The 25,618-nt window shown below is 47.2% G+C and overlaps 1 protein-coding gene across 3 annotated transcripts; it reads left to right on the forward strand.

The window, feature by feature from the left end:
- The first annotated feature begins 1,339 nt into the window (after nucleotides 1–1,339).
- On the forward strand, nucleotides 1,340–24,290 carry MTARC1 (mitochondrial amidoxime reducing component 1). 3 transcript variants are annotated; one of them, XR_009700440.1, is made up of 8 exons: nucleotides 1,340–1,768; nucleotides 4,552–4,725; nucleotides 8,251–8,413; nucleotides 9,283–9,423; nucleotides 15,293–15,354; nucleotides 15,448–15,519; nucleotides 22,674–23,020; nucleotides 23,119–24,290. XR_009700440.1 is itself a non-coding variant. In XM_061185328.1 (7 exons), the coding sequence occupies exons 1-7, from the start codon at nucleotides 1,494–1,496 to the stop codon at nucleotides 22,801–22,803; spliced, it is 1,017 nt and encodes a 338-aa protein (XP_061041311.1). In that variant the 5' UTR covers nucleotides 1,340–1,493; the 3' UTR covers nucleotides 22,804–24,290. The 3 variants fall into 3 exon arrangements, 1 of the variants encoding a protein (XP_061041311.1); XM_061185328.1 differs by having other exon boundaries at nucleotides 22,674–24,290; XR_009700441.1 differs by lacking the exons at nucleotides 15,448–15,519; nucleotides 22,674–23,020; nucleotides 23,119–24,290 and adding an exon at nucleotides 9,887–10,101 and having other exon boundaries at nucleotides 15,293–15,357.
- Nucleotides 24,291–25,618: the final 1,328 nt, after the last annotated feature.

The following is a 25,618-nucleotide window of genomic DNA, read 5'->3' on the forward strand; positions in this document are numbered from 1 at the left end:
GCTTTGGTTCTTCGGGGTCTATTGTGGCTCCATGCGAATTTTAGGATAGTTTTTTCTATTTCTGTGAAAAATGCCATTGGAATTTTGATAGAGATTCCATTGAATCTGCAGATTGCTTTAGGTAGTATGGTTATTTTAACAATATTAATTCTTCCGATCCATGAGCACAGACCATCTTCCCATTTATTTGTGTCTTCTTCAATGTGTTTTAGTTTTCAAAGTACAAATCTTTCACCTCTTTGGTTAAATTAACTCCTAGGTATTTTACTCTTTTTGGTAAGTTATAAATAGGATTGTTTTCTTAATTTCTCTGATAGCTCATTGTTAGTGTATAGATATGCAACTGATTTTTGTATATTGAGTTCGTGACCTGCAACTTAACTGAATTCATTTATTAATTATAACAGTTTTTTTTTTTTTTTTTTTCTGTGTGGAATCTTTACGGCTTTCTAAGGCAGCTGGGCACTGTGAAGGCCACGTGGTGCCCGCCCGCTCCTAGCTCCAGGAGAGGGATCTGCCCGCTGCCTGATTTCTAATTTCAAAATTATATTTTGTCCTGAGAATTTTTTTTGTTTATTTTAGGTTAAATAAACAACCCACTGATAAATGGAATATTTATAAATGGTATGGAATATTTATAAATGGCATATTTCCTGCCATATCAATAAACAAAGGATGTCACAGTCATCAACGATTGCAACTCTCCAACGTGAACCTGTGAGCCCTGAGGAAACTCAGGGCTGAAGAGGATCCCTGCCATCTAGCAGCCATCAGACTGCAGTCACTCCCTGCGGTGAGCCCTGAGGAAACTCAGGATGTAAAAATACAGGATCCTGGCCCAGATAGCTGAGGTGCATATCAAAGGAATGATTTCAGTGAGCCCAGTCTCCTGCATCTGCCCATACATAGAAAAGGGGTAAATTCCTTAACTTGAGATAACTGGTTTTCTTTAATTAACAATAATCTTATGACGTTCCACACTACCTGCCCTTTGTTGCCAAACTCCTATATATCCTTGGCTGCCCCCTCGCCTCCTCTGAGCAGTTTCCAGAGTTATCTGAACCGCTGTCTCCCGGGCTGCGGTCCTCATTTTACTCCAAATAAAACTTAACTTGCAACTTTCACCTTGTGCATTTTTTTAAGTCAACGCCACAAATACGTAAATAAATAAACTGGTCACTTGTAGCGATCATGGGGGAGGGCACGTCGCCTAGTAGCAAGCAGGCGGCGGAAGTGGAGGCGGCGGCGGGCAGTAGACCGCGTAGAAGCCGAGCCACCACCTCCCACCCGCAGCGCCCCAGGGGCCAGCCCTCAGGAGCAGGACGCGATACTCCGGCCGGAAGGAGATTCGGGAACCGCCCTGTCCTTGGACTCCCGGTTAAGGGCGGCGCCTCCGCCAGCAGCCCCTGGCGGCGGCCGCGCTCCTGCCCGGCTTGCTTGGCGTCCCGGGTGGGCCCCGCTGGAGTCCCCGGCGCGCCCGCGATCGCTGGGTCATGGGCGCCGCTGGCTCGTCCGCGCTGGCCCGCCTGGGCCTCCCCGCGCCACAGCCCCGGCCCCGCTGGCTCGGGGTCGCCGCGCTGGGACTGGCCGCGGTGGCGCTGGGGGCCGTGGCCTGGCGTCGCGCGCGGCCCGGGCGGCGCCGACGGCTGCAGCAGGTGGGCACCGTGGCAGAGCTCTGGATCTACCCCGTCAAGTCCTGCAAGGGGGTGTCGGTGAAGGCGGCGGAGTGCACGGCCCTGGGGCTGCGCAGCGGTCACCTGCGGGACAGGTAGGGCTGAGCCCGGGAGCGGGGGAGGCCTGCGGAGTCCTTCCCTTACAAAGAAAGTGGGAGCTGGCGGGGGTCGGGAGAGCGGCAAGGAAGAAGAGAAAAGGGGGCCGTCACCTCCCAACAGCAGACCCAGGGTCCCGATCTGCCTTCCGGCTATGGTTTGCGCCCCGGAGGAGGTGCGGCATTGGTCCCCACGTGTCAGCCGGTGCGCAAGCAAACTGACTCAATTCCGTCTAGCGGAAGGGGCGAGCTTCACAGGATTGGTCCCCGCCAGTTTATTCTTACTGTCTCTTGAGAACTTGGGGAAACTTGGAGCCACGGATCCAAACCCTCAAAGAGCTCACCAAGGTGGAGCACATAATCGTAATCACGATTAAAGTTTAAGATTCTTGCAGCTTAAAACGTGCTATTGCATACTTTATTTTCCCTAGTTCTCTCTTGCACCCTTTTATGGATAAAGAAACTGAGGTTCAGAGCCACACAGCAGTGGCATCGGGACTCTTGTTTTCTTTAACACACTGGTGCTTTGTAAATAGGGGTTTTATTCATGCCCTACCTGGGTAGTCTCGACCTGTGTGAATTCCTGGGGTTCTGCGAAGATCTCAAAGGCCCAGAGCAAGCAGCTTTGTCCTATTCTGGGTCTGGGCTTGGCCTCAGTGTAAGGCTGCACTTCAGACTCCCTCCCAGACCAGCCCTCAGTTTCTGTAGGTAACACACAGGACTGATGAGGGCTGTAACTTTTCCCCCTTCCAGTTCCCCAGACAGAGGGCAATTCGTGACACAGTGGAACCGTGAGCTGTTTTTGTCAGCATACTATCAAAAAGTGTGATGGAGAGAAGCGAACAAAGGCTTGCAGTCCGAGGTGGTAATTGACTCAATGTGACAAGTGCCAGGGAGCACAGAGGAAGGAGCATGAGAAACTGGGGTGGTCAGGAAGGACTTCATAGCTGGAACTGAAAATGTGGTATATACACACTTTGGAATATTATTCACCCACAAAAAGAAGTTCTAATACATGCTACAGCACAGACAAATCTTGAAAACATTATGTTAAGTGAAATAAGCCGGACACAAAAGGACAAACATTATATAGTTCCAATTATATGAAATACCTAGAACAGGCAAATTCATAGAGATAGAAAGTGGATTAGAGGTTGCCAGGGGCTGGGGAGAGGGGAATGGAATGGGTAGTTATTGCTTCATGGGTTCAGAGTTTCTGTTTGTGATGACGAAAATGTTTTGGAAATACATAGTGGTGATGGTTGCACAACACTATGAAAGTATTTAATGCCACTGAATTGTGCACTTAAAAATGGTTAAAGTCATATTTTTTTCACGTCCATTCTCTGTTGTTGGAAATTTGGGTTGTTTCTACTTTGCGGCATTGTGAATAAGGCTGCTGTGAATATTGGCGCCCAAGTATCTGTTTGAGTCCCTGCTTTCAGTTCTTCTGGGTGTGTACCTAAGAGTATGCCAAGTATTTTATGTTGTGTATATCTTACCGCAATAAAAAAAATTAAAAAGAAAAAGAAAGGCTGGCATGTGTGAGGGCACAGGTGGTAAGACTGGCTGGGAGGGTAGCCGGGTGATGAAGAGCCTTGCCTGCCTTGCTGAAGAGTTAGAGTTTTATTCTGAAAGCAGGAACCACAGGGCAGCGGTGGTGGGATGCGGTTTGCAGAGGGGGGTGACGTGATCAGATTTGTATTTTAGAAATATCAGACTACCATTATTACTAGGAAGGATTACCAGAAAGAATATTCATGTGCTAGTACCAAGGATTTGGGACAGGGCAGAGCTCTGTCTGTATCCAGGATGAAGGGTTGATCAGAGGGAGTTCCTTCGGGAAAAGGCTTACACTAACTTTATTTTTCTAGCATAGCTGAACAACTCAACCACGATGACCTGCCGGAGGTGATGATCTAAAGTATCCGCCATATTTTTTTCTTATGTCTCTGGATTCCCAAAGCACAAGCTCACTTCTATCATTGTAATCATTCCATTCAGTGTGAATGGAAATGACCAAAATGTCAATGTTTAGCTTCCTCAGTAGCTGAAAGGTCCCCTCTACAAACCCATCATTTTTTTACCGGAAACAGTTCTTTCTATTGCTTTTATTTCTCCATTTATCTTTGTTTTGGGAAGTACCTCTAGACCTTGAGTACTGGGCCAAATAATATTGTCCATATTAACAATAGGCCTTTTGGCAAATTGCAAAAGTCACAGCTCTGAATACTGAAACGTTCATTTTTTTTTAAAGTTGGGGGTGGATTTGGCAAAGTGTAAGCGGCATTGTTTGCTGTTCAGCTTGACTCCACCCTCTGAGAACAATACAGCAACATCTTGTTATTTCCACCAGCAGGAATGCCTCCTTGCGCCAGGCACCATGCTTCCTTGTCTTTCTCCGAGATAGATTCCTATCATCTCTTTAGGGCATGTTTATGAAAGTGAGCAGACTTTCTGGCAACTGAGATGGACGTATAATTAACTTCTTTGATTTCTGTGCCATCAAGGAGCTCAAAATGTTCTGCAGATATTTTGTCCGATGCACGAGTGATTATTAAACACTTTGAAATTAACTGACAGATTCAGTCTTGCTGGGCTGATGAGCTGGTGGACAGGCAGACAGACTGACACACACACACACATACACACACGCACACAAACTCACACACACCAGGCTTACAGCAAGGAAATCAAAGATGACAGTGTATCACTGAAACTCCCCCAGAGACTGGCTGCCTGTCATGGTGGGCCATGCATACCTTGTGTTTTGAAAATGGCAGGTTTTGGCTTGTGATCAACAAGGAGGGGAATATGGTTACTGCTCGACAGGAACCCCGCCTGGTCCTGATTTCCCTGGCCTGTGAGGGTGACACCCTGACCCTCAGTGCAGCCTACACGAAGGACCTGCGGCTGCCCATCAAGACACCCACCACAAATGCAGTGCACAAGTGCAGGTAAGGGAAGGATAGCTCTTAACCCTTGCGTGAGTATTTACTCCTGCAGTTTTAGGAAAATGGGAAATGTGGCGGAAATCCGGAGAAACATTGTCAATAATTAACCATTGATTGCGAATGTACCATATGTAGGGTCAAGTCCTCAACGTCGTGATGATCTAAAAGAAGGTGGAAAAGGGGAGCAGCTTCAGAAATGTGTGTTGACGTGGGGCAGAGAAACATAAAAGACTTATGTAGAAAACAATGGGATCAAAGGCATATTGACATGTCAACAAGAGAAAAATAACACCACCAGAGGATAAAGGACAAAAATGGGGTTGGAGTGAGTGGGGAGAGGGTCCTGGAAGAGGTGAGGTTAGATCAATGTATTACCCTAGGATCAATCTCTATGTTGCCTGGAGAGACTGGGAGTCTTCCAAGACTGAGTTATGGCGGGAGTTGCAAATGGCTATATGACCCGTGATATTTAGTTTAATGAAAGGAAGTTCCAAAATAGAAAAGAAGAGCTGCAACCAGAAGAGTGTTCTGACCTGCAGATGCCCAGGGGTCCCTGTAATAGTGAGAGTGGAGATTCAGCCAGGAGACTGCTCTGTACAGTGTCTTTCCTCAACATCAGAAGGCCCTCAAGAGAGCAATTATTCCAGGAAACTAGCTCTGCTTTTAAGAAATCATGTCTAGAGTTCATTTTTTTAATCTTATTTAGGGAAAGTTAAAATATGGTCTAATTATATTCTTGTTACAGTTTCTGCATTTTGAATGAAAATGCCACGTGAATGCTTAATTAGTCCACAGCCTATCATAGAAAATAACATCACATCAAAAAATGCAGTTACTTGAAAAATGTCTAAAGACCCCCAAAAGTTCGTAAAATGCAGAACTAATATGATTTCTGTAATATCAGAATTTTAAACATAATAATATGTTTTCACTTTAATTTGATGGTTTTTCTGATTATAAAAGTAATACATATTCATTGTTGAGAAATTGGAAAATACCAAAAAAGGGAAGAAAACGAAACCCATCTGAGATAACTATAATTCATATTTTGACATATTTTCTTTCTGTCTCTATGGCTAATACTTTAAAAACCAAATTGAAATAGTACCAAAGAACAGTCTTGAATATGGTTTATATACTTAAGTGTACGTTGAGTCTTTTTTCAGATTGTTAAAAAATCTTCAAAAATACCATTTTCATGTTGGCGTAATGTTTCATTCCATGGGTATCCTCGAATGCATTTTAGCACATCCCATGTTTATACATTTGGATTGTTTTCAGTTTTTTCCAGGTATGAAGAAGAATGTGATGGATAACTTGGCATAAATCTCTGTTCATATCTCTTATTATTTCCTTAGGGAAAAAATTTTAGCAGTGGTTTTGCCAGCGATAGGAGTATGGCTCCTATAGACTTTTGATATATGTTGCTCAATTGCTTTGCAGAATGGTTATACCAGCTATATATTCACCAGCAGTTTATAAGCACATCTGTCTCATCTCATTCTGACCATTATGTTGAAAAATATTTTGCCATTTTTGTGTTAAAAACGGTAATTTCTTATTGATTTAATTTGCATCCATCATTGTCTGAGGCAAACTTTTTTTTTTTTTTTAAGAGAGTTTATTTATTTATTTATTTATCTTTATTTTTTATTTATTTTTAAACTTTTTTGGGTTTATTTTTATTTATTTATTTATGGCTGTGTTGGGTCTTCGTTTCTGTGCGAGGGCTTTCTCTAGTTGCGGCGAGCGGGGGCCACCCTTCATCGCGGTGCGCGGGCCTCTCACTATCGCGGCCTCTCTTGTTGCGGAGCACAGGCTTCAGACGCGCAGGCTCAGTAGTTGTGGCGCACGGGCCTAGTTGCTCTGCGGCATGTGGGATCTTCCCGGACCAGGGCTCGAACCCGTGTCCCCTGCATTGGCAGGCAGATTCTCAACCACTGCGCCACCAGGGAAGCCCTGAGGCAAACTTTTTAATATGCCTATTGCAATTTGTATTTCATGTTTCTCCGTATTCTGGTTCCTGTTTGTCTGCCGCGGTTATGTTACCAAACGCACGTCTGTGTGCCCGATGCACAGTGAGGCCAAGCAATACCAAAACGTCGGAGTTTGGAGCAGAGACAGCTTTACTGCAGGGCCATGCAAGGAGACGGGTGGCTCATGCCTTAAAAAGCCCTGAACTCCCTGAAAGCTTTCAGCAAAGCCCCTTTCTAGGAAAGGTGAGGGAGGGCGTGGTTAGTTGTTGCAAACTTCTCGGGGTCACATCCTTTGTTCTTGAGGTCAGGTCACGGTCAGGTCATGATGTTCCTATAAACCTCCACCAAAACAAACGTTAGCAAATACCAATCAGAAACGTGAAAGGGAGAGACTGAAGCCAATAGAAGCTTTTACCGTAATGGCAGTGTGCATATACTCCAGTTGCTGAGGTCTCCATGGAGACGGCTGCAACCATTAGGTCCAAGCCTGGCCCTGACGGTGGGGGGCCGTGGCGGGGGTGCTGGAGCCCTCAGCCTGTCCCCGGTGCCCTCAGCTCACCCACCTGCTGGAGGCTCTAAGGCTTGGAGGGCTCCGGGGAAAAGGAGCAATCCGCCTCCCATCACACCCCCTGCCCCAGGACCGCTCAGTGTCACCCCCATCCCCGAGGCCGGGCGCTAACAGCTGCGGGCCTGCTCTGTCCCTATTTCACGAGTGTGGCGCCTGCAGCCCTCACTGCCAGCAGCTCCAGGGCCTCAGGCCCTCCACGGCCCGCCTGCTGGCTCCTGGGGAAGGAGTGGCAGGGACGGGACGTGGCATCGGACTGACCGCGGGCGGTTACTCAAACCTGCTGGCCCGGCCCGCTGAGCATGCCTGGCCCCTATTACAGTTGGATATATACCCATACTTTCTTGTGGTTAAAATTTTTTAAATTTAATTACTGGTGCACTTGGAATTATGTGGAAACTTTTTTTCATGGTCCCATACAGGCTTTTGGTCCATGCCCCAAAGACTACACAAGGTCACGTTTGGAAATTGCAGAATCAGAGAGCTTAGATTAGGGTAAAGATGCCAAGAGCCCTTGGGACTCAGGTTTCCTTTGACAACCCCCAAACTATTAGAACTAATAAATGAATTCAGCAAGGTTGCAGGATACAATATTAACATACAGAAATCTGTTATGTTTATCAAGTAGATAAGAAACAAGGATTTACTGTATAGCAGAGGGAATTATATCCAATATCTTATAATAACTTGTAATGGAATATAATCTGCAAAAGTACTGAATCGCTATGCTATATACCCGAAACTAATACAATATTGTAAATCAACTATACTTCAAAAAAAATGGGGGGGCGGGGAACAAGGCTTGAAACTGTGTCTTCATTTTGGGCTTCCACATGGTTCAGAGGCAGGGCCAGGCTAAAGTGACGTCTCCTGATAATGAAGGACTTACAGCGACATCATAGCCTGGTGCAGCCTTTTGGATATGTGTAGGACATGGTAGGGTGTCCAGATCTTCAAATGCCTGTTCTTTGCCTCCAACCCCTGCAGAGTGCAGGGCCTGGAGATCGAGGGCAGGGACTGCGGTGAGGCCGCGGCCCAGTGGATAACAAACTTCCTGAAGACGCAGCCGTACCGCCTGGTGCACTTTGAACCTCACATGCAACCGAGAAATTCTCACCAGATAGAAGACCTGTTTCGACCCACAGACCAGGTCAGAGGAGCATCCCTTGGCTTTGGCCTTTGGTGTGTCCTATAGAAGACAGGCTTCCTTGGAAGGGGGAGAGCAGGGCGGCATGTCTGCTGAGCTCAGCTCTTGTCACTTTGCCATTACTTTTGTCACAAGCAATTGCAAAAAGTAAGCCCCTTCCACTAGGAGCACCATCTGTGTTTCTTGATTTAGGTGACTCTTGCATTTTTGCCTGAGAGCAAAAATTCCTATTTACAGAAACCTTCTGGTGCCAGCGCAGCTTCAAAACTGTTCTAGGCCAGTATCTTTCCCACTCCGTTCTGTAATTGCATGTGGAGTCCAACCTTTTTACACTGTGATTGCAATGGTGTGGCAGCTCACAGTTGGGCCGATGAGCGTGGGTATGGAGATCCACAGATTTAAAATGACCAGACTGGCCCTTAAAGAAATAAGGCTGTAAGAATTCATCATGAGAGTAAAACATACAATGCTATGTAGCGCCATTGCCACGGCCATGCTGAACATTGATTTGCAGGTTGCGTGAAAAATAAGTATCTATGGAATCAGTGAATATTTTTTATCACACAAAATGAAGCCATCAAACCTTAACAAAATAAATGTGTGAGAGTTTGGAGGATGAGAAAGGAACAGCTCTAAGATTCTGAGACCATGTTCTCTTCACTCCATCATGTAATTCCTGGTATCTGCAAGACTATTTAAAGCTTCTGAATCGCTGTGACTTTTCTGTAAATAGAACTAGAGAAATACTTAGAAAGATTGTGTGAGGAGGTGGGGTGGGGGAGGGGTGGAAGGTTCCAGGAATCAGACCCACGTGACCTCTGAGAAATGCCTCTGTGTGCCTCACGCTATAACAGCTCCTATTTTCTCATCAGATCCCGTACTCAGACGCCAGCCCCTTCTTGATCCTTTCTGAGGCATCGTTGGCAGATCTCAACTCCAGGCTAGAGAAGAAAGTTAAGGCGACTAACTTCCGGCCCAATATCATAATTTCAGGGTGTGATGTCTATGCAGAGGTAACGCTATACCTTTCTTGCCCCTTTCCTTGGATTTAACTTTTTTTTTTTTAAAGGTATGAGAGTCTTTGATGTTGGATTAGATCATTCAGAAGGATGCATTATGTATTGGCTGTGTATTATGCAATGATTCAAGTTTTCAATTTCTTGAGCATCTGATCAGTACAGACTTCTGTGTGGAGGATACAAATATAAATGAGGCAGAGATGCTGGCGTCAGGGGGCAGTTCAGGGTCTGAGACTTCTAGGGAGAATTCCAAGGAGGCAGGTTAATTTTGAGCCAGGTGTACTTAGCATAGAATACATGATCTGTGTGGGCCACAGAGCAGGATGTGGAAGGTGGCCTTCCTGTGTAGTCGAGGGCTCCCTTGGGAAGACAGTCATTTACAGCAGGGCTGCTGTGGGTGGGTGGTGGAGGGACACTGTCCCCAAGCTGAGATGGCACTTCCCTAAAACTCTTCCAGTGCCACCTTCAACCTGAGTGAGATGGCTCAGCCAAGGGCTACCCCACGGCAAGAACCCAGACTGCACCACAGCCCACAGGAGCTCTGAGCATTCTAGGGGCCGGGCGTTGGGTCAGGACATCTGGATCTGAATCCCCCTGCTTCAATAAGTGGCCGTCTGACCCTGGATAAGTCCTGGAACTTTCTGAGACCTCTGCTTCTTGCGTTTATAAAATGTGAGTAATTTCAGCTGATGCCTCCCCCAAAAGCTCCAAGATGTAGAAAGTGCCCAGAGAGGTGGGCAGTGGTTTCATTGCTATAATCAAAGTAAAGAAGCTTGGTTCAGGCCATCGATCCCTCCCTGACTGTGGCCCCCTTTAAGCTTCCTCCCTTCCTGGCTTTGGTCTTTGTATCACGGTTCACATGGAAGACATTTCCTGCCCCACGGTCTGAGATGGGCAGATGAAGATGGGATAAGTTAAGAGGGGATGGCCCAGAGTAGGACCTCAGATTTAGGAGGTTTCTTTGAACTGACTCTTGTCCTAGAAGGCTTTCTCTCTGACTCTGAGTGTTCCCTAATTGGGATTCTTTCATATTTTAAGTTGGATGTTAATACAACGCTGCGCTGAGCTGGCCTCATTTTCTGGAATAATGTTTCACGCCTCACACAATGGGTTAGTGCCCCTGTGTACTATGCAGTGTGAATAGACCTGTAGGAAAACCAGGATTGAAGAAACAGCTGCTTCTCCGAAGGAGTTCACAGCCCAGGTGATTAGAATGTGAACAGGTAGTTACAGCCACGTAAGACGGGCCAGGAAGGTGGTGAGCCGAGCGTGGTAGGTGACCAGCCACCCAGCTTTTTTTAACACAGACAGGAGAGGGGGGCGACTGGGCAGTATGGGCTCAGGCTCATAAAGAATGGAAATTTATTTCTCACAGTTCTGAAGGCTGGAAAGTCCAAGATCAATGCACCTGCAGATTCGTGCAGGTGTCTGGTGAGGACTTGCTTCCTGGTTCATAGACGGCTGTCTTCACTCTGTGACATCATGTGGTGGAAGGGACAAGGGAGCTGCCTGGAGTCCCCCCCTTTTTTGTTTTTTTTAAAGATTTTTTTTGATGGGGACCATTTTTAAAGTCTTTATTGAATTTGTTGCAATATTGCTTCTGTTTCATGCTTTGGTTTTTTGGCTGCGAGGCATGTGGGATCTTAGCTCCCTGACCAGGGGTCGAACCCACACCCCCTGCATTGCAAGGCAAAGTGTTAACCACTGGACCTCCAGGGAAGTCCCCTGGAGTCCCTCTTATAAGGACACTAATTCCGTTCACAAGGGTACCACCCCCATGACCTCATCACCTCCCAAAGGCCCCCTTCTCCAAATACCAACACACTGGGGATTAGGTTTCAACATGTGAAGGTTGGGAGGACACAGACTCTCAGTCTGTAGCAATCTCTGTCTCTACTCATGCCCTGGTCTGTGTTTTTCAAAACCTTCTCCACACTGAGGACCCCTTGACTAACATCTTTACACCAGCACTCTCCCTCTGCCTTCTCTGTATTTCCACTGGGGTATCTCGTCTCAGATTGAGGATGTCCAACACTGAGGGCTGAATTTCCACTCCCAAGTCTGCTCTGCTCAGCCTTGCACATCTCAGTGTATGGCAGCTCTGACTTCTAGCTGCTCAGGCCCCAAAGTGGGAACCACTCTGTGTTCTTCTCTTCCTTCACCTCCCACATTCAAATAATCAACAAATCTTGGTGGCTCTGGCCTCTTGCCATGCTCCTCCACTTCCTCTCTGGGCCAAGTCGCCACCCTCTCTCGTGTGGTTTGTTGCAATAGCCTCTCTTCACTGGTCTATCCTTGATTGACCCCCACCACCATACAAGGTCTATTCTCATCACAGCTAAGGTCAAAGTCATCCTGTAAATGTAACTCACATCATGTCCTCCTTCTACTCAAAACTCTCTCTGTGTTCTCCATCTCTTTTCAAGTAAAAAATGGGATCCTTATAATTGCTGTCAAGGCCCTGTGTGATGCCACACCCTCCTAGTTCCAGAGCTTTACTTCCTGTCACTCTTCCCTTCTTTGTCTCTCTGTCCCTTCCTCCCCTGGGACCTTTGCTCTTGCTGGTGCCTCTGTCTGGCATGCCTTCCCTCAGGTATCTGTGTGATTCACTCCCTTACCTCTTTCACTTCCCTGTTGAGGTCTTCCCTCCCCTTCAGTGAGGCCCTCCCTGATCACCCTATACCCTGCTTGGCCTGCATGCCCTAGTCCCCCCCAGCACACATCCCCACCTGGCACACCATGTTTACTGGGAGATTTGTTGTCTGTTTCCCCTACACATGCTTTCTGAGGACAGGACTTGACCATTGTTGTCCTCCCAGCTCCTAGAAAAACACCCAGCATGAATTCTTTGCTAAGTGAATGAATGAGCCGAGGTTGGCCAGGTGACGCAGAAGGAAGAAGCACTGAGGGAGGGGGCACAGGAGCAGGGCTGCGCTGGCACGGAGATAACTGCTGTCTTTTACAGCATCGGCGCTCAGGGAGGGGGGTTGAGAGCCAAGGTCCTTGGTGTCAAGGGGTATCCCCTTCGGAGGAAGGGTCTGGAAAGGACTTTAGGCAAGAGAGTGACAGAAACCAATTTGCACTGTGCACGTCTGCCTGCGGCAGGGATCTGGAGACGATTAGGGCAGGTGGTGCCGGGTGCAGTGGGCGAAGCAGACTGTCCAGAAGCTGAGGACCCGCACGGAGGCTCCTGGGAAGTGAACACCCTCCTCATTCCAGAACCTGCCTCTCGTGGTCGTGGTCCTTCTCTGCATCCCTTCACACCCATCATCTGCTCTCCTCACCCTCACTTCTCAAAACTTCACTTCAGCCCGAGGCTGCCCTTCTCCCCTCCCTCATTCAGAGACCTTTTCCTGGTCATCATTGCCCTCCCCTTGGACCAATAGGTACCACTTCTGGAACTTTCTCTCCCTGGCTGCACTGCCCTTGTGCCTTTGCTGTTTCTCCTTGCACTCCTCACTCAGGTAGGGGCTTCCAAAATTTCTGGCCTTGACCCTTCTCTTTCTCTACCTTCCCTTGGTGATGACACCCTCTCCTGTAGCTTCACCATCTGTCACCCTTAGGTGGGTCCTTCCCCAGTGTCCAACCGTGGATTCCCCCTTGCAGTGCTGGGCTCACATTTCTGACTGTCTGCTGGGAGTTTTCATATGTTCTGTGGACCTAGCAAACTTGTCCTTATACGCTCCCCACCCCATACCCCCACCTCCCCAAACTTCTCCTCTTGACTTCACAGCTTCTATCCTGGCTACCATATTCCTTCTTTCACCCTGGCTTAGAGCTTCTAAGTCACCCCTGACTCCTTCTCCCATGTTCCCCTCATCCCCGGCCCCATCGGCTCCCTTTCTGTTCTCAGTCGCCAGCTAGATCACCTTTGTTGTCTCAAGTCTGGACCACTGAGTGGTCCTGGATGTTGTCACAGCCGAGCCTCTCAGAGCACCAGAGTGATCTCTTCTACTCTAAAAGTTTGTGACAGTCAGTGTTGCTGCCTTGCTCAAAAGCCTTCAGTGGCTCCCCAGTTCTCAAAAGTCCCAAACTGCCCACTCTACCATTCTGGTCCCTCCATCAACTTGCCACACTTTGCTTTCCCAGCCTTTACTTCCAGTAAAAGCTCCAAGCTACAGACTGGACTGAGAACCTAATATATTCTCTTATCTCCTGCTCACCCCAAGTCTTGCCTCTTACCCCACTTAGAAACTCCTGGCCTTCTTTAAAAGCCCAGATGAAAAGCCACCTCCCCTGAGAGGTCTGCTCTGATTGCCAGACCTGTAAGAGCTGCTTCTCTTTTCCAAAGCCACACTGTGCTGTGTCTGTGCCTCTCCATATCCAGCTTCTCCTGTTTCAATTTCTTATCACCTCAAGATAACATGTTCTGTAGGACGATTTTCATGGGCCCTTCGCTAACGTTTAATACGGTTCTGGGCCCATAGTGTGCATTCAACATGTAAATAGTTTTCTCCTTTTCCGCCAGTTTGCCAAATAGATACTTTCCTGATGGTGGAATTTTTAACTTATTTATCTGTGACTCAATCCCCAACAGTTTTTATTGCCCATAAAAGGGGCTCTGTAAATATTTCTTTAATTAATAATAAATTAATTTCCTAACCAGAACCTTCATTTCTCTCTCTCCTTTTGGATCTTTTATGTTTTTTGTGACCACAGTGCCTCCTGGTGGAGAAATGTACACAGAGCAGGCTGGGTTGCTCTAATCCCAGGTGTCCAGCTTTTTGGACTGTTGTGAAACATGCCGTGAAGAGACTCATTTTATGATTAAAAAAACAAAAACAAAACCCTGCAATACACATATCAAGAATAATCCACACTGTCAGAGTTAAAATTCTGGGCCTGGAACTTTCTCTCTGGCTTTGATCAACAAAGGACTGGGCAGGTTTGTTTTAACTCATGGATTCCTGTCTTTGGCTCTCAGGCACCTTCTCTGTGAGGTTAGGAAGGTCAGGACCACGATCAAATGTCCTTCCTTCTTGTTATTGCCTGGAGTCCCCTCACCCTTCTTTTGTGCCTCTCAAAGTCTCCACCCTGGAAGACTCAATTCAGATCCTACCTTTACCTTAAAACCTCCCCTGCCCAGAGCAGCCTAAAAATCTCTTCTTTTAAGCCACCGGCACCATGCTTGTCTGCAAAGTTCAACCAGCACACAGGGTGCTGTCTTGTAAAGCTTTTTCTCAAATTTTCTGAAACTTTTAAAAGGAATATTGACCATTCACTTTTCATGTGCGTATGTTCTATCTCCCCTTCTGGATTTGAGGGACACAGTCCATTGATTTGATTTGTCCTGAAAAGTAAGCACCAGTGACCCAGGCCGTAGACAAATGCCCCAGGAGGTTCCTGGGCTGGAGAGCTTTGCGAATGCTCCCGTGGAGATGCAAAGGGAAGTAAAGCTACTGGGCTGCTCTGGGTTTGTTCCTATCCGGCCAGGGGAGCTACAAGGTAAACAGACACAATGATTAAGGAAATTCATCCACCTTAGGCCAGCACGAAGGGATCTGATACAACCTAGGGTAATCCCCCCTCTCCATACCCTCTCCTCTCTTTCACCCGCTCCCTCCATCAGCCCAACCCTGGCCTTCCACACCACCTCCAGTCAAGTGGGGTCAGTCAGGGAGGCTTCCTGAAGGAGATGAGTTTCAATTCCAGCTTTACAAGTGAGAGGAGAGGGAGCATTTCATTTCAGGGGAAAGAATCAACAAATCAAAGGCAGAGGGAGGGAACAGGGAGGCGTGATGTACAGTTGGCCATCTTTGATGGAAGTGGCTTCATCAGCTGTTGAATCACGCGAAGTCCCTACACGGGTGGGTCAGGGCTGGGGATCCAAAGTGCTCACATGAGTTCCGTGCTTCGTCCCCAGGACTCATGGAATGAGCTTCTTGTTGGTGACGTGGGACTGAAAAGGGTGATGGCTTGCTCCAGGTGAGGTGCACGCGCTGCTGTCCAGGAGACGGAGGGGAGGGTGAAGATCGTCTGTTTTGTCCCGTGTATGATGCCCTGTGTGTGTGTGTCCAGGTGCATTTTAACCACAGTGGACCCGGACACGGGCGTCATGAGCAGGAAGGAGCCTCTGGAGACCCTGAAGAGGTAAGACTAAGCGATTTAATATCTCTGCGAGGAAGCAGGGGAACACCACGCAGGTGTATTCTTGAAGTGGAAGGGGGTCCTGGTGACTGGATAATTTGGGAAACATTCCTGGGTGCTTTGGTCCCCAGAATGCCTGCTTGCACAACTAATTTTATTTTTCATTTAGAATTCATGATCCCAACACACCGATTACAACCACAAAACATGGTTTAGATGTTTTGGCAAACTTTATTATGGACTGAGTATTTGGTGACATCACAGATTCATTAGGTGTGATAGGGGCTTCCTGGTGCTATAAGAAATGCCTATATGTTTTAAGAGAAGCATGTTGAAGTATATAGGTGTGAAGTGATGTGATATCTGGGGTGTGCTGTCAATTATTTTAGCAAAAGAACACGTGGAAAAATGTGTCAACTCTTGATAAATAGAATCTGGGTGATAATTATGTGGGGATTCATTGCACCATTTTTTCTACTTTTATGTTTATGTTAAAATTTTCATAATAACAATTTTTTTCTTGGCCGTGCCGCATGGCATGCGGGATCTTAGTTCCCCCACCAGGGATCGAACCGGAGGCCCCTGAGGTGGAAGCGCAGAGTCTTAACCACTGGACTGCCAGGGAAGTCCCATAACAATTTTTTAATGAAAGACAATGACAGACAATAAGTTTAAATTGCATGGAATGATATTTAAGATAAGATTCATTTTAAAAAGCTGATTACAAATTAGCATATATAGTATTGACTTTTTTGTTTATTTGATTTTCCTTTTTAAAATATATAAATGTGCCTGAGTAGCTAAGAGCCTGGCAGGCTGTAAACCGAAACATTCATGGCTCTTTTGGTAATGAAATTATGGAGAAAATATATATTCTGGTATGTAGCCTCTAAACTTTCTATAATCAACCTGCAGTACTTTTGCTAAAACAACAGTTCATGATTCACACACTTCTGTGCTGTTATCTGCCAAATCTATGGCCGGGATATTGCTGAAACCCTGAAATGCTCGTCTTCACTGGTCCCTTCCATGTTGAATGCAGGATCACAGGTGGGGTGTCAGGTCTCATCTCTGCAGCCCCTGAGACCCTCGGCTTTGACCCTGACATGCGTCCTCGGGGTATCACTTGCAGGGGGGAGGGGGAAGGCAGGGAGGATGGTGGCCCCTGCTTTAGGCAAAACCCTGGAAGACTTGAGGAAAGAATGCAGTGGAAGTTTGGTCATCTGACATCAAAGCCCTCATGAAAGAGCACATTAAGGGCTGGTTATGCTTGGGCTTGTGTGACCAAACTTGTTCCCCTGGAATGGGAGTCTCTTTCGTTCCATCTCTCATCAAGCTCATGGCCCTCTTTGGACCAACAATCTAATCTCCCTGGATCAGCACCCACCCCTCTCTGCTAATCCTGCTGTCCCAGAAGCTACTAATCTGGCCCCCTCCCTGGCAGGCTGAAGCCTGGGGCAGGTGGCTCTGTCCCAAACAGCACGTTGCCCCCAGGCATGAAGCCGGCACCTGTGGTCCATGGAGACCAGTGTTGTGCATCAAGGCCAGGCTACAGTGAGGTAAACAGCTGGCCTTCCAGGGGCCAGGCCACATGGCAGAGAGAGGGAGGTCAGGAGCAGGCTCAAACAAGGTGGGTTGGAGGGAGGTTGGGAGGCGAGGTACAGAGAGGAATTCTTGATGTGAAGGGCAAATGGCTGCTTTTTACAAGAGTCCCCACCATGGGTTGTGGATTTGTGGGACTATTCAAAGAGGGGGCTACAGACCAGCTTAAGGCAAATCCCATCATTTTGAGGGATGTTGTGTATATCTCAACACCCAGAACAACATTAATTTTCTGTAAAAAGTTAATACGATGGAACACTTAAGATTTGTACATTTCACTCCGTGTAAATTTTATCCCCTGCCACAAAGTTAAGAAATTTTAACCCTAGGAAATGATTTGCCAGCTGAACTGTTTAGAGGTGAAATTTACTGAAGTCTGCAACTTACTTGGAAATGGAAAAAAAGTTACGATGGACTGATGGATGGATAAATACGTGATAAAGGAAATATAGTAAAATGTTATATGTAGGATCCAAATGGTTGGTAATTGGATGGTCTCTTTAAAATTCTTTGAACTTGTTTGCCTGTTTGAGGATGGTCACAATACAATGTTGGGGAAGAGTTTACTAGATGTGGTGGGACATTCCAGGGAGGAGAGGTTCTGAGAACCGGCAGCGATAGACTAGCGATTCCTCGGAATGTTCTGGCTCACTCACCACGAGAACAAATCAGAATTTGGTCTTCCCACTTTCCTGCGCCCGCAGAGGAGCTACACGGAGGACGAAGGCAGGGTGGACCCGGGAAAGCGTCCTGTCGTGGGTGTTGGGAGCCCTGATTCTACCAGGTGATCCGCAGGCCCCCCCCGGCTCAGGCCCTGGTGGACAGACCTCGATGGTTCTGTGTGCAAACCAGACAGGTGATTTGGGGAATTGACCGTCATCCTTTTTTTTTTTTTTTTTTAAATATTTATTTATTTGATTTACTTGGCTGTGCCAGGCCTTAGTTGCGGCACGTGGGATCTTCGTTGCCGCGTGCGGGATCTTTTTAGTTGTGGCATGTGGGAGGTAGTTCCCTGGCCAGGGATGGAACCTGGCCCCCTGCATTGGGAGCATGGAACCTTAACTACTGGACCACCAAGTCCCCGTCATCCTGTTTTTTTTTTTTTACATCTTGTTCTTTCTCTCTTCCCAACACTGTGCTTGGAGTCTGGCACCTTTCCCTCTGGATTCACAAAGTGCCTGTGTTTGGGCCAGTCCTCTGAATCTTCAGTGCCTCCCCCCAGCCCATCGGGAGTCTGTGTTTATAGAAGGAGGATAATTGAGCCCAACGCAGAGCCAGGGCAGGCAGGCAGGGTCTCCGGGAGCAGCACAGCCCTCCTGGTCTCCTGCAGGCTCTCAGGAACCGTCCCAACCTAATTTCTCCTAATACCCCAGGAGATGGGTGCCAGCCTAGGTGTCTTCTCCTGTATCTTACTGAGATTTAAATTGCCATAGATGCAGTAATTTATGTTCTCCCCAGGACAGGCGGCCATAAGTCGGGAAGAGAAAGGCCCCGGCTGCCTGACATAAATCACGGAAGCGAAGCAAAGTGGTGTCAGGAGAATCCTCTCTGCTCTCCGGCTCTCCGGCTCTCCGGCAGGATGCTGGGAGCCGCACTGCCTTCCCTCTTCCTGGGTCCCCCGTGCCCAGGGCTGTGCTGCTTCGGGAATGCAAGTTCTCAGCAGGGAGACCACTGCTGAATGGCTGTGGGCCTCAGGCCCAGCGGAGCCTTTGTCTGGGAAATACTCACAGCCCGCAGCACGGTGGAGGCTGGTCTGCTGGCTTGAAAATATGAAGAGGGAATTATTCTTTTCTTTCTGAAGGGAGAGTGGCTCCCACACTGATCCCACAGGAGTGGTGAGGGTCTATCGCTGTTGCTTTCAATAGAAAGAATAAAGCTCATTTGTTCTGTGGATGCACTAGTTTTGTTGGATGCAGGAATACTTGGACAATAAGGGCTTTCGCCGCTCTCCGCTTGTGTTAGGCTGTGCTGTGCCGAGCTAAAGACAGAAGGATTTAGTGGTAGTGATGCCGTGGAAGGAGACAACCGCCCCCCAGCCAGTCTGGCTTTATCACCTCCCAGTAACTGTGTGACATTGTCAAGTCAGCTACGTTCTTGATGCTTCAGTTTCTTTATTTGTAAAAACTGGGCTAATAATACATCTCCTGGTTCACACTCCCCCTTGATCAGAATAAAGCAATAAATACTGTTTTTTTAATAGATGATAAAATACATAACGACCATGTAGGCTATGGTTATTGATAGTCTCAGCTTATGAACTTGACACCTTCTGAGAGAAGGAAAATCCTGGAGACACTTCTTTCCATTTTCTGAGGCTGCATTAAATGCAACGCAGCCCCACCTGCTCAGCCTTTGGCTCCTCCTCTCCGTGGTGTCTTCACGGTGCTGTTTTATTCCTGATCTGGCCGTATACATAGCAGGTTGGGAGGTCCCAGAAGTGGCCTGTGCCCCTCGGTGGGGACCCAGCGGTGATCAGAGACCCTGCCTGCAAGTCAGGGTCTGGGCATTGACCAGTAAATGAGTAAACCAAGCAGCCCTCACCGGTGCACAGCACTTTATAGGTAACAGTTTCCACTCACACCGCGCCCTTAAGGATGGAGACCTCTGTTTAAGGTAAACAAAACGTCTTGTGTCTCCCATTAGAGTCAGTCGTTGTTTGCTTCATATTTATTGAAAGAGAAAATGCACTAAGAAAGGCGCTTTTAAATGGCTTTGTAATTTATTAATCCCATCGTCATCAACAGCAAAATATATATATTTGGAGAAAAAAAATCATAGGAGATCCGTGTATGAGGTAATGCCGTGTTTTCCGTCTCGAACAAGGCTGGGTGTGCCCGTGAATTCACAGACCGCTGACAATACCTTCGCAGCCCCACAAGGGGTCGCCGTTGATCTCGTTTGTAGAGTCTCCCCCGTAGCCCTGCAGGGACGCTGTCAGCAGGAGCGCAGGTGGGACGGAGCTGGGGCGGCTGGCAGGACAAGCCGGTCGCCTCTGCGACTGTCACCTGCGTTTGTCCCTGCCCCCCCCCCCCAGCAGGTTAAGGCCCTGGGCTGGGAGGGGCGACGGCTTCTGTGGGTCCTCCGCTCCTAAGTTACCTGGGGTGGGGGGGAGTAAGTGTGTGCCTGCGTGGCTGATGGGAAGGGGCAGGGGAAACCGGCGTGTGGCCGAACGTTCGTGTAGGAGAATAAATATTACCTCCCTCAGCTCTTCTCAGGCCTGTGCGTCTACTCAGGAGGTATAAGGAGGACCAGGGATCACATCCCTGGTGGGAAAAATCCTGACTCTGGAGTGAGCCAGACCTCAGTTCCGGCCCCAGCCTGACCACTTAGATCTGTGATCTTGGGCAAGTCCGTCACTCCTCTGAGAGCCCCCCTGTAAAGTGGGGACGATACGCATTCCCACATAGACTTGTTGTAAGGATTAAGAGATAATCTGTGTGACGTTCTTCATAAACTGTCAGTGTATGATGCACAGAACTCCAACTCTCAGTTCCCTCCCTGAGATAATCAGAGCCTCAGGCTACCGAGCTGGCAGCAAGGAGAAATCCCAAGCCATAAAAGTAGCCGATCTGCCCGGATCCTGAAGGAGTCACCCTCCAACAGACACAGATCCCCAGATGTCCTTGGTATTGCATGCTGACAGAGGAGAGGCAGGCTAGGAGAGGTGCCAGCTTCCCAGGGTCCAAGGTCATTGCAGAGACCTGGCTACAAGACCGGCTGGATCAGCGGTTCATCCAGACTTATTTGGAGTGGCTACAACGTACCAGGTGCTGTACCAGGCTGTAGGCATATAGCAATGACCAAAACCGACATGGTGCCTGCAGCTGGGGAGGAGCTGAGGGTCTCCAGAAAGAAGCTCTAGATTTGACCCTCTCCATTTTCTCACTAGCCACTTCTGATTTGAAGAACAAAAGTAGGACTGATCTGTTGCAATAGTTTTTTTTTTTCCTCAAAGCACAGTAGAATGAAAACAAAATGCTTGCCATCAAAATGTTTTAAATATAAAAGTGATGTAAAATTGGAGTTAGCCTTTGTTATAAAGCAGAAACTAACACACCATCATAAAGCAATTATACTCCAATAAAGATGTTAAAAAAAAAAAATTGGAGTTAGCTTAAATGAGAAACAGAAGGAAAACATTCTCCTGGGGAGGTGGGGTGAGGGAAAATGTTGCCATGTCATTCACACACATCTCATGTACACTCTTCCTGGGGATTCTTGTGTTTTCTGCCCGACAAAGATATGATACTACTTTTAACAGAGGATTTTACTCACCAACACATTCATCTGTTCAACAAATGATTGTGGGTCACCAGTGACATACAGTGCCCAGCACTGGGTGTGAGTAGTACAAGGGAGTTAGTTAGTCACATTTCCTGCTCTCTACGGACTCTCTGTCTTGTACAGTAGAACAGATAGACACGTGCCCTGACACACCAGGACACGGCATGTGAGTGGCAAGGGGCAAGCAGAGAAAATTGAGGATGGGGAAACCACTCCTGGCTGGGGGATCCTGGGCTTCCTTCCTAGGAGAGGTGGCATTTGAGTTGGACCTTGAAGAAAAGGTAGAATTCTAACGTTTGGGTAATGGAGGGAGGGGATCCCACAGAGGAACCACCGAGCCAGGAAAATGCAAAGCAAGGTGAAAGGACATTGAGGAATCCAACAGAGCACTGCAGAGGTGCACAGAAAGGGCAGAGGGTGACAGGTTTTGAAAAAGCTGTCTGGGGCCAGGTCAAGAGCCTTGCATGCCAGGCTGAAGACTTGGAATGTTATTCCTCAGGCACTGGGGATCCACTGAAAGTTTCTGAGCCTCGGAGTGATAAGACCAGAGCAAAATTAAGAAAGTAACGTAGGGTAGTGTTAAGAGTGATTTGAAAGTGGAGGAGGAGAGAATGAGGAAGATTGGTTGGTTAAGAAGTTATTATAGGGGCTTCCCAGGTTCGATCCCTGGTCGGGGAACTAAGATCCCACATGCTGTGCGGTGTGGCCAAAAAAAAAAAAAAAAAAAAAGAAGTTATTATAGTCATCTGAGGATGCTTGAAGGGAGATTGTGACAGTGGGAGAAAAAGTGAGCAAATTCAAAAGATGTGGTACAGGAAGAACCTCAGGACCTGGCAGCTCTGGACAAGCTGTGGAAAGTGAGGGAAAAGGTATAAAGGATGACTCCAGGGCTCTGAGCCTGATGGACCGGTAGGGCTGTGGTTCTGATGATAGACATGGAGAGATGCCAAGGAAAAAGGGAAGTGATAAAGTATGTCTGAGCATATCGAGTCCCTAATCTCTTAATGCTGAAAAAGGGAACATTCCAAGGAGAAAAGAGGTGGGAGTATGGCCATTGGTTTGCCTTGGTAGTTTGTGCATTGGGCGGGCAGTTTACTGTACAACCCCAGGAGGCGCTGTTGTATTAGTCGGGGTGGGAACAGTGCTCGCTGGAGCTGGGCAACCCGGCGGCCTTGTGTGGGGCGGATTCTTCAGCCGAGAAGAAATCACCTGCTGTTTGAGCTCTTGCTTCTGGTTGCCTGTGACTCCTTGTGTTCTTTCTCCTGTTGCAGTTATCGCCTGTGTGACCCTTCTGAACGAAAGTTATATGGAAAATCACCTCTCTTCGGACAATATTTTGTTCTGGAAAACCCAGGGACCATCCAAGTGGGAGACCCTGTGTACCTGCTCGGCCAGGAATAGGAATCATATGTCCTGGAATAGCAGGTGTCTTTAAAAAATGTCCTCAAAAATGCCAACACCTGAAGCACAGTATTTTGGACCTGACACCTCGGCATTTTCTTTCGATCTGTGATCTCCAAGTTTTTCGTCTTTTGGACTCTTCCTTGTGTCTCAGTGCTTCCAGCGTCCCAGTGCACCAAGTGAAGAAAGAGAGTTTTGATAACTTAATAGGACTTCAGTAAGTCACTTAAATGACAAGGCAGGATTCTAAAAATCGCTTGTTTAACTGTGTTTGTGGAATAATTCTTTCTCTTTCTTCTCCATTCACCTACCCAGAGGGCTATCTTCCATCATCTCATTGCTACTCTTTAAGGAAAGAGGAGAGAAGAGAAAGAGTAAGAGTGGGGGAGTGAGAAGAATGTTCTGGAATCTTTTAGTACCCCATGCCCGGGGCATGCAGTGGAAATTAAATAGCTCTCCGAATAAGGCTGGACTGTCACTTCACTCTTCTCCTCAAGCCCTAGACAAGCTTTTAAAAGGGCATAAGGAGCCTGACCTTCAGGAAACACTTAGGATGTTCATTTTCCATAGATCATCTTGGATCTGGCACCGTTGTCTCTCAGACAGTGTCCAAGAGGATTTGACGGATCTTCATAGCATGCAGTACCTCTGGGCTGTAGGACAGCAGAGATGTCAGGGTAGAAAATCAACTCATGAGAGCAGCGTTGCAGTCAGACTCTGATATGCAATATGTGGAAAGCAAGACAAAATCTTCCTTGCCTTGAAACGGAGCATCAAATATATCCCACTGGTGAGCCCAAACTTTTCCCAGTGTATGAGAGTGAACAGTAGCACTAAGTAGGGGAAGCACCCTTGCCTGATGTGGTCTGTTTGATGCTGTTTGATGTTGTTGAGATGCTGTTTGATGTTGCCCAGGGAAACGATGGTGCCCGTCTTAAGAGCAAAAAGAAATAGTCTGAAAAGGACATGATGCCACCTAGTGGCATTGAATGACAGGTCAGCCTTTCTCAGCTTTTCAGCTGTTGAAGAGAGGGAAACTTGTGGATGGGTTTTAGTTTTCTATCCTAGAAAATTTTTTTGAAAGAAAGTGGGGTACCCTCCAGGTACTCTCTGTTTCTCTGCTGTGGGCATTTGGTTCTAAAAGCGTGGCTGTGCTGTCACGGGGTCCTTCTGGATCTCGCTGGTGCTATCAACTCAAGACTGCTTGCTCCTCCTCAAAATCAGGGTGAAAAAGTTCTGAAGTCCATGGATGAGAAGAAACGTGATTGTGTGATTTGAAATAAACGACTTTATTTTAGGTTTTGAATAAAACCTTTCAAAGGTGAAAAAGAAAACATATGCCAATTCACTTAAAAACTAATATCTGATTTTTCTCCTGATCAGATTCTATAACTCTAAGATCTGATGAAGTATATCTGTCGTTGCCATTTTGCCCTTTGACTGTATTAGGAAGCTAAGTCATGAAAAATGTGTTTCAAAACTGTAAATAAATGGAAGTTACTTTGACTACTTTCAGATCGTACTCACTTCTTGGCAGGAAGTCAGACTTTGAAAGCTGACCGATGTGAATGGGCAAAACCAATCACCCTGTCACCTGACACATACACACAGCATCCTCCAGCGAATGCCCGTCTTTGAAGGGCTGTCAAGTAAACATGCTTTTTACCAAAAGCTGTGCATGTTTCACTTCGGTTTTATAAAAGAGGTAGTAATCATTGGAACCAAGCCTAGCTCTGAGGTAAAGTTACAAGGTAACAGGTGCACATATGTATTCTGGTTGGTGAATTATTGCAATTTGTTTTTCACACACTTGGCGTGAAGTGCAATTAGAATAATTAATCAGTTAACCTTGGCCCATCACCTTCCCCAACAGATCCACTTTATGCTGAAGCTACAGATAGATTAAGGCAAAAATAAAGAGTTCAGCAGGTGGCATTACTAATGGGACCTCGTGAACCCATGGCAGAATGCACACAGGATTTAGGAGACCACGTGAACGTCGGTTCTCTGAGAGCAGCCAACAGTTAGGCACTGATGAGACACTCAAGGTTGGTTTGGTGGATACCCCGAGATATTTATAACCAGTGGCAAGCTGAATGCCTTCGACCTGAACTTCTAACCCCTTGTCAATAGTAACAGCCACTTCCCCAGGGGCTCAATCTCTTTCCAAGGCCACACTCACGCAGACCCTGTCCTTCTGTGCACTGCAGGGGACTCCTCCAGTGGAAGGAGACTCTAACCCTAACACCTCCCTCATTTGTCTGGAGTCTCCTGCTACTCAGAGTGTGAGGAAGATTCCAGTTTAGAGACAGAGGTTCCAATGACCTCTAGAATCTCAGAGTAGTTGCCAAGCTTTCTGTCAGTGAGATTTAAAAGCCATTTACTTGTGTTTATTTTATATTTAATGAGTTGGTTAATGCCAAAGGCAGGGCTGATGTCTGGTTTATTTTGGATACTGAACCTCTGCACACAATTCCACTTGAAATATCGGGTCAGGAATATAGACCGTCGCAGGCCCTCAGAAAGGTCTCCTTATAGCTGCAGACGATGGACATTCAGGGTCAGGCCAAAACATCCACCGTCGTTGTGTGTTTCATTCTGGGTGGCAACGTCTCGCTGCAGTCACAGCGGAGAGTTACAAACCCACAGCTGGAGATCTTGCAAAGAACCACGTGGGAAAGAGCCTAGGCAGACTGCTTAAAGGCTCACTTTCCCAGCTGTTCCCCAGAAAACGTGAGAACGTCACAAATGGGAGAGAGAAGCAGCAACTTACACACAAGGGCAAGAAGAAATCGGGAGGGGGGGGGGCCTGATG

The sequence above is a fragment of the Eubalaena glacialis genome, chromosome 3, assembly GCF_028564815.1.
Source record: "Eubalaena glacialis isolate mEubGla1 chromosome 3, mEubGla1.1.hap2.+ XY, whole genome shotgun sequence".
NCBI classification, from domain to species: Eukaryota; Metazoa; Chordata; class Mammalia; order Artiodactyla; family Balaenidae; genus Eubalaena; species Eubalaena glacialis.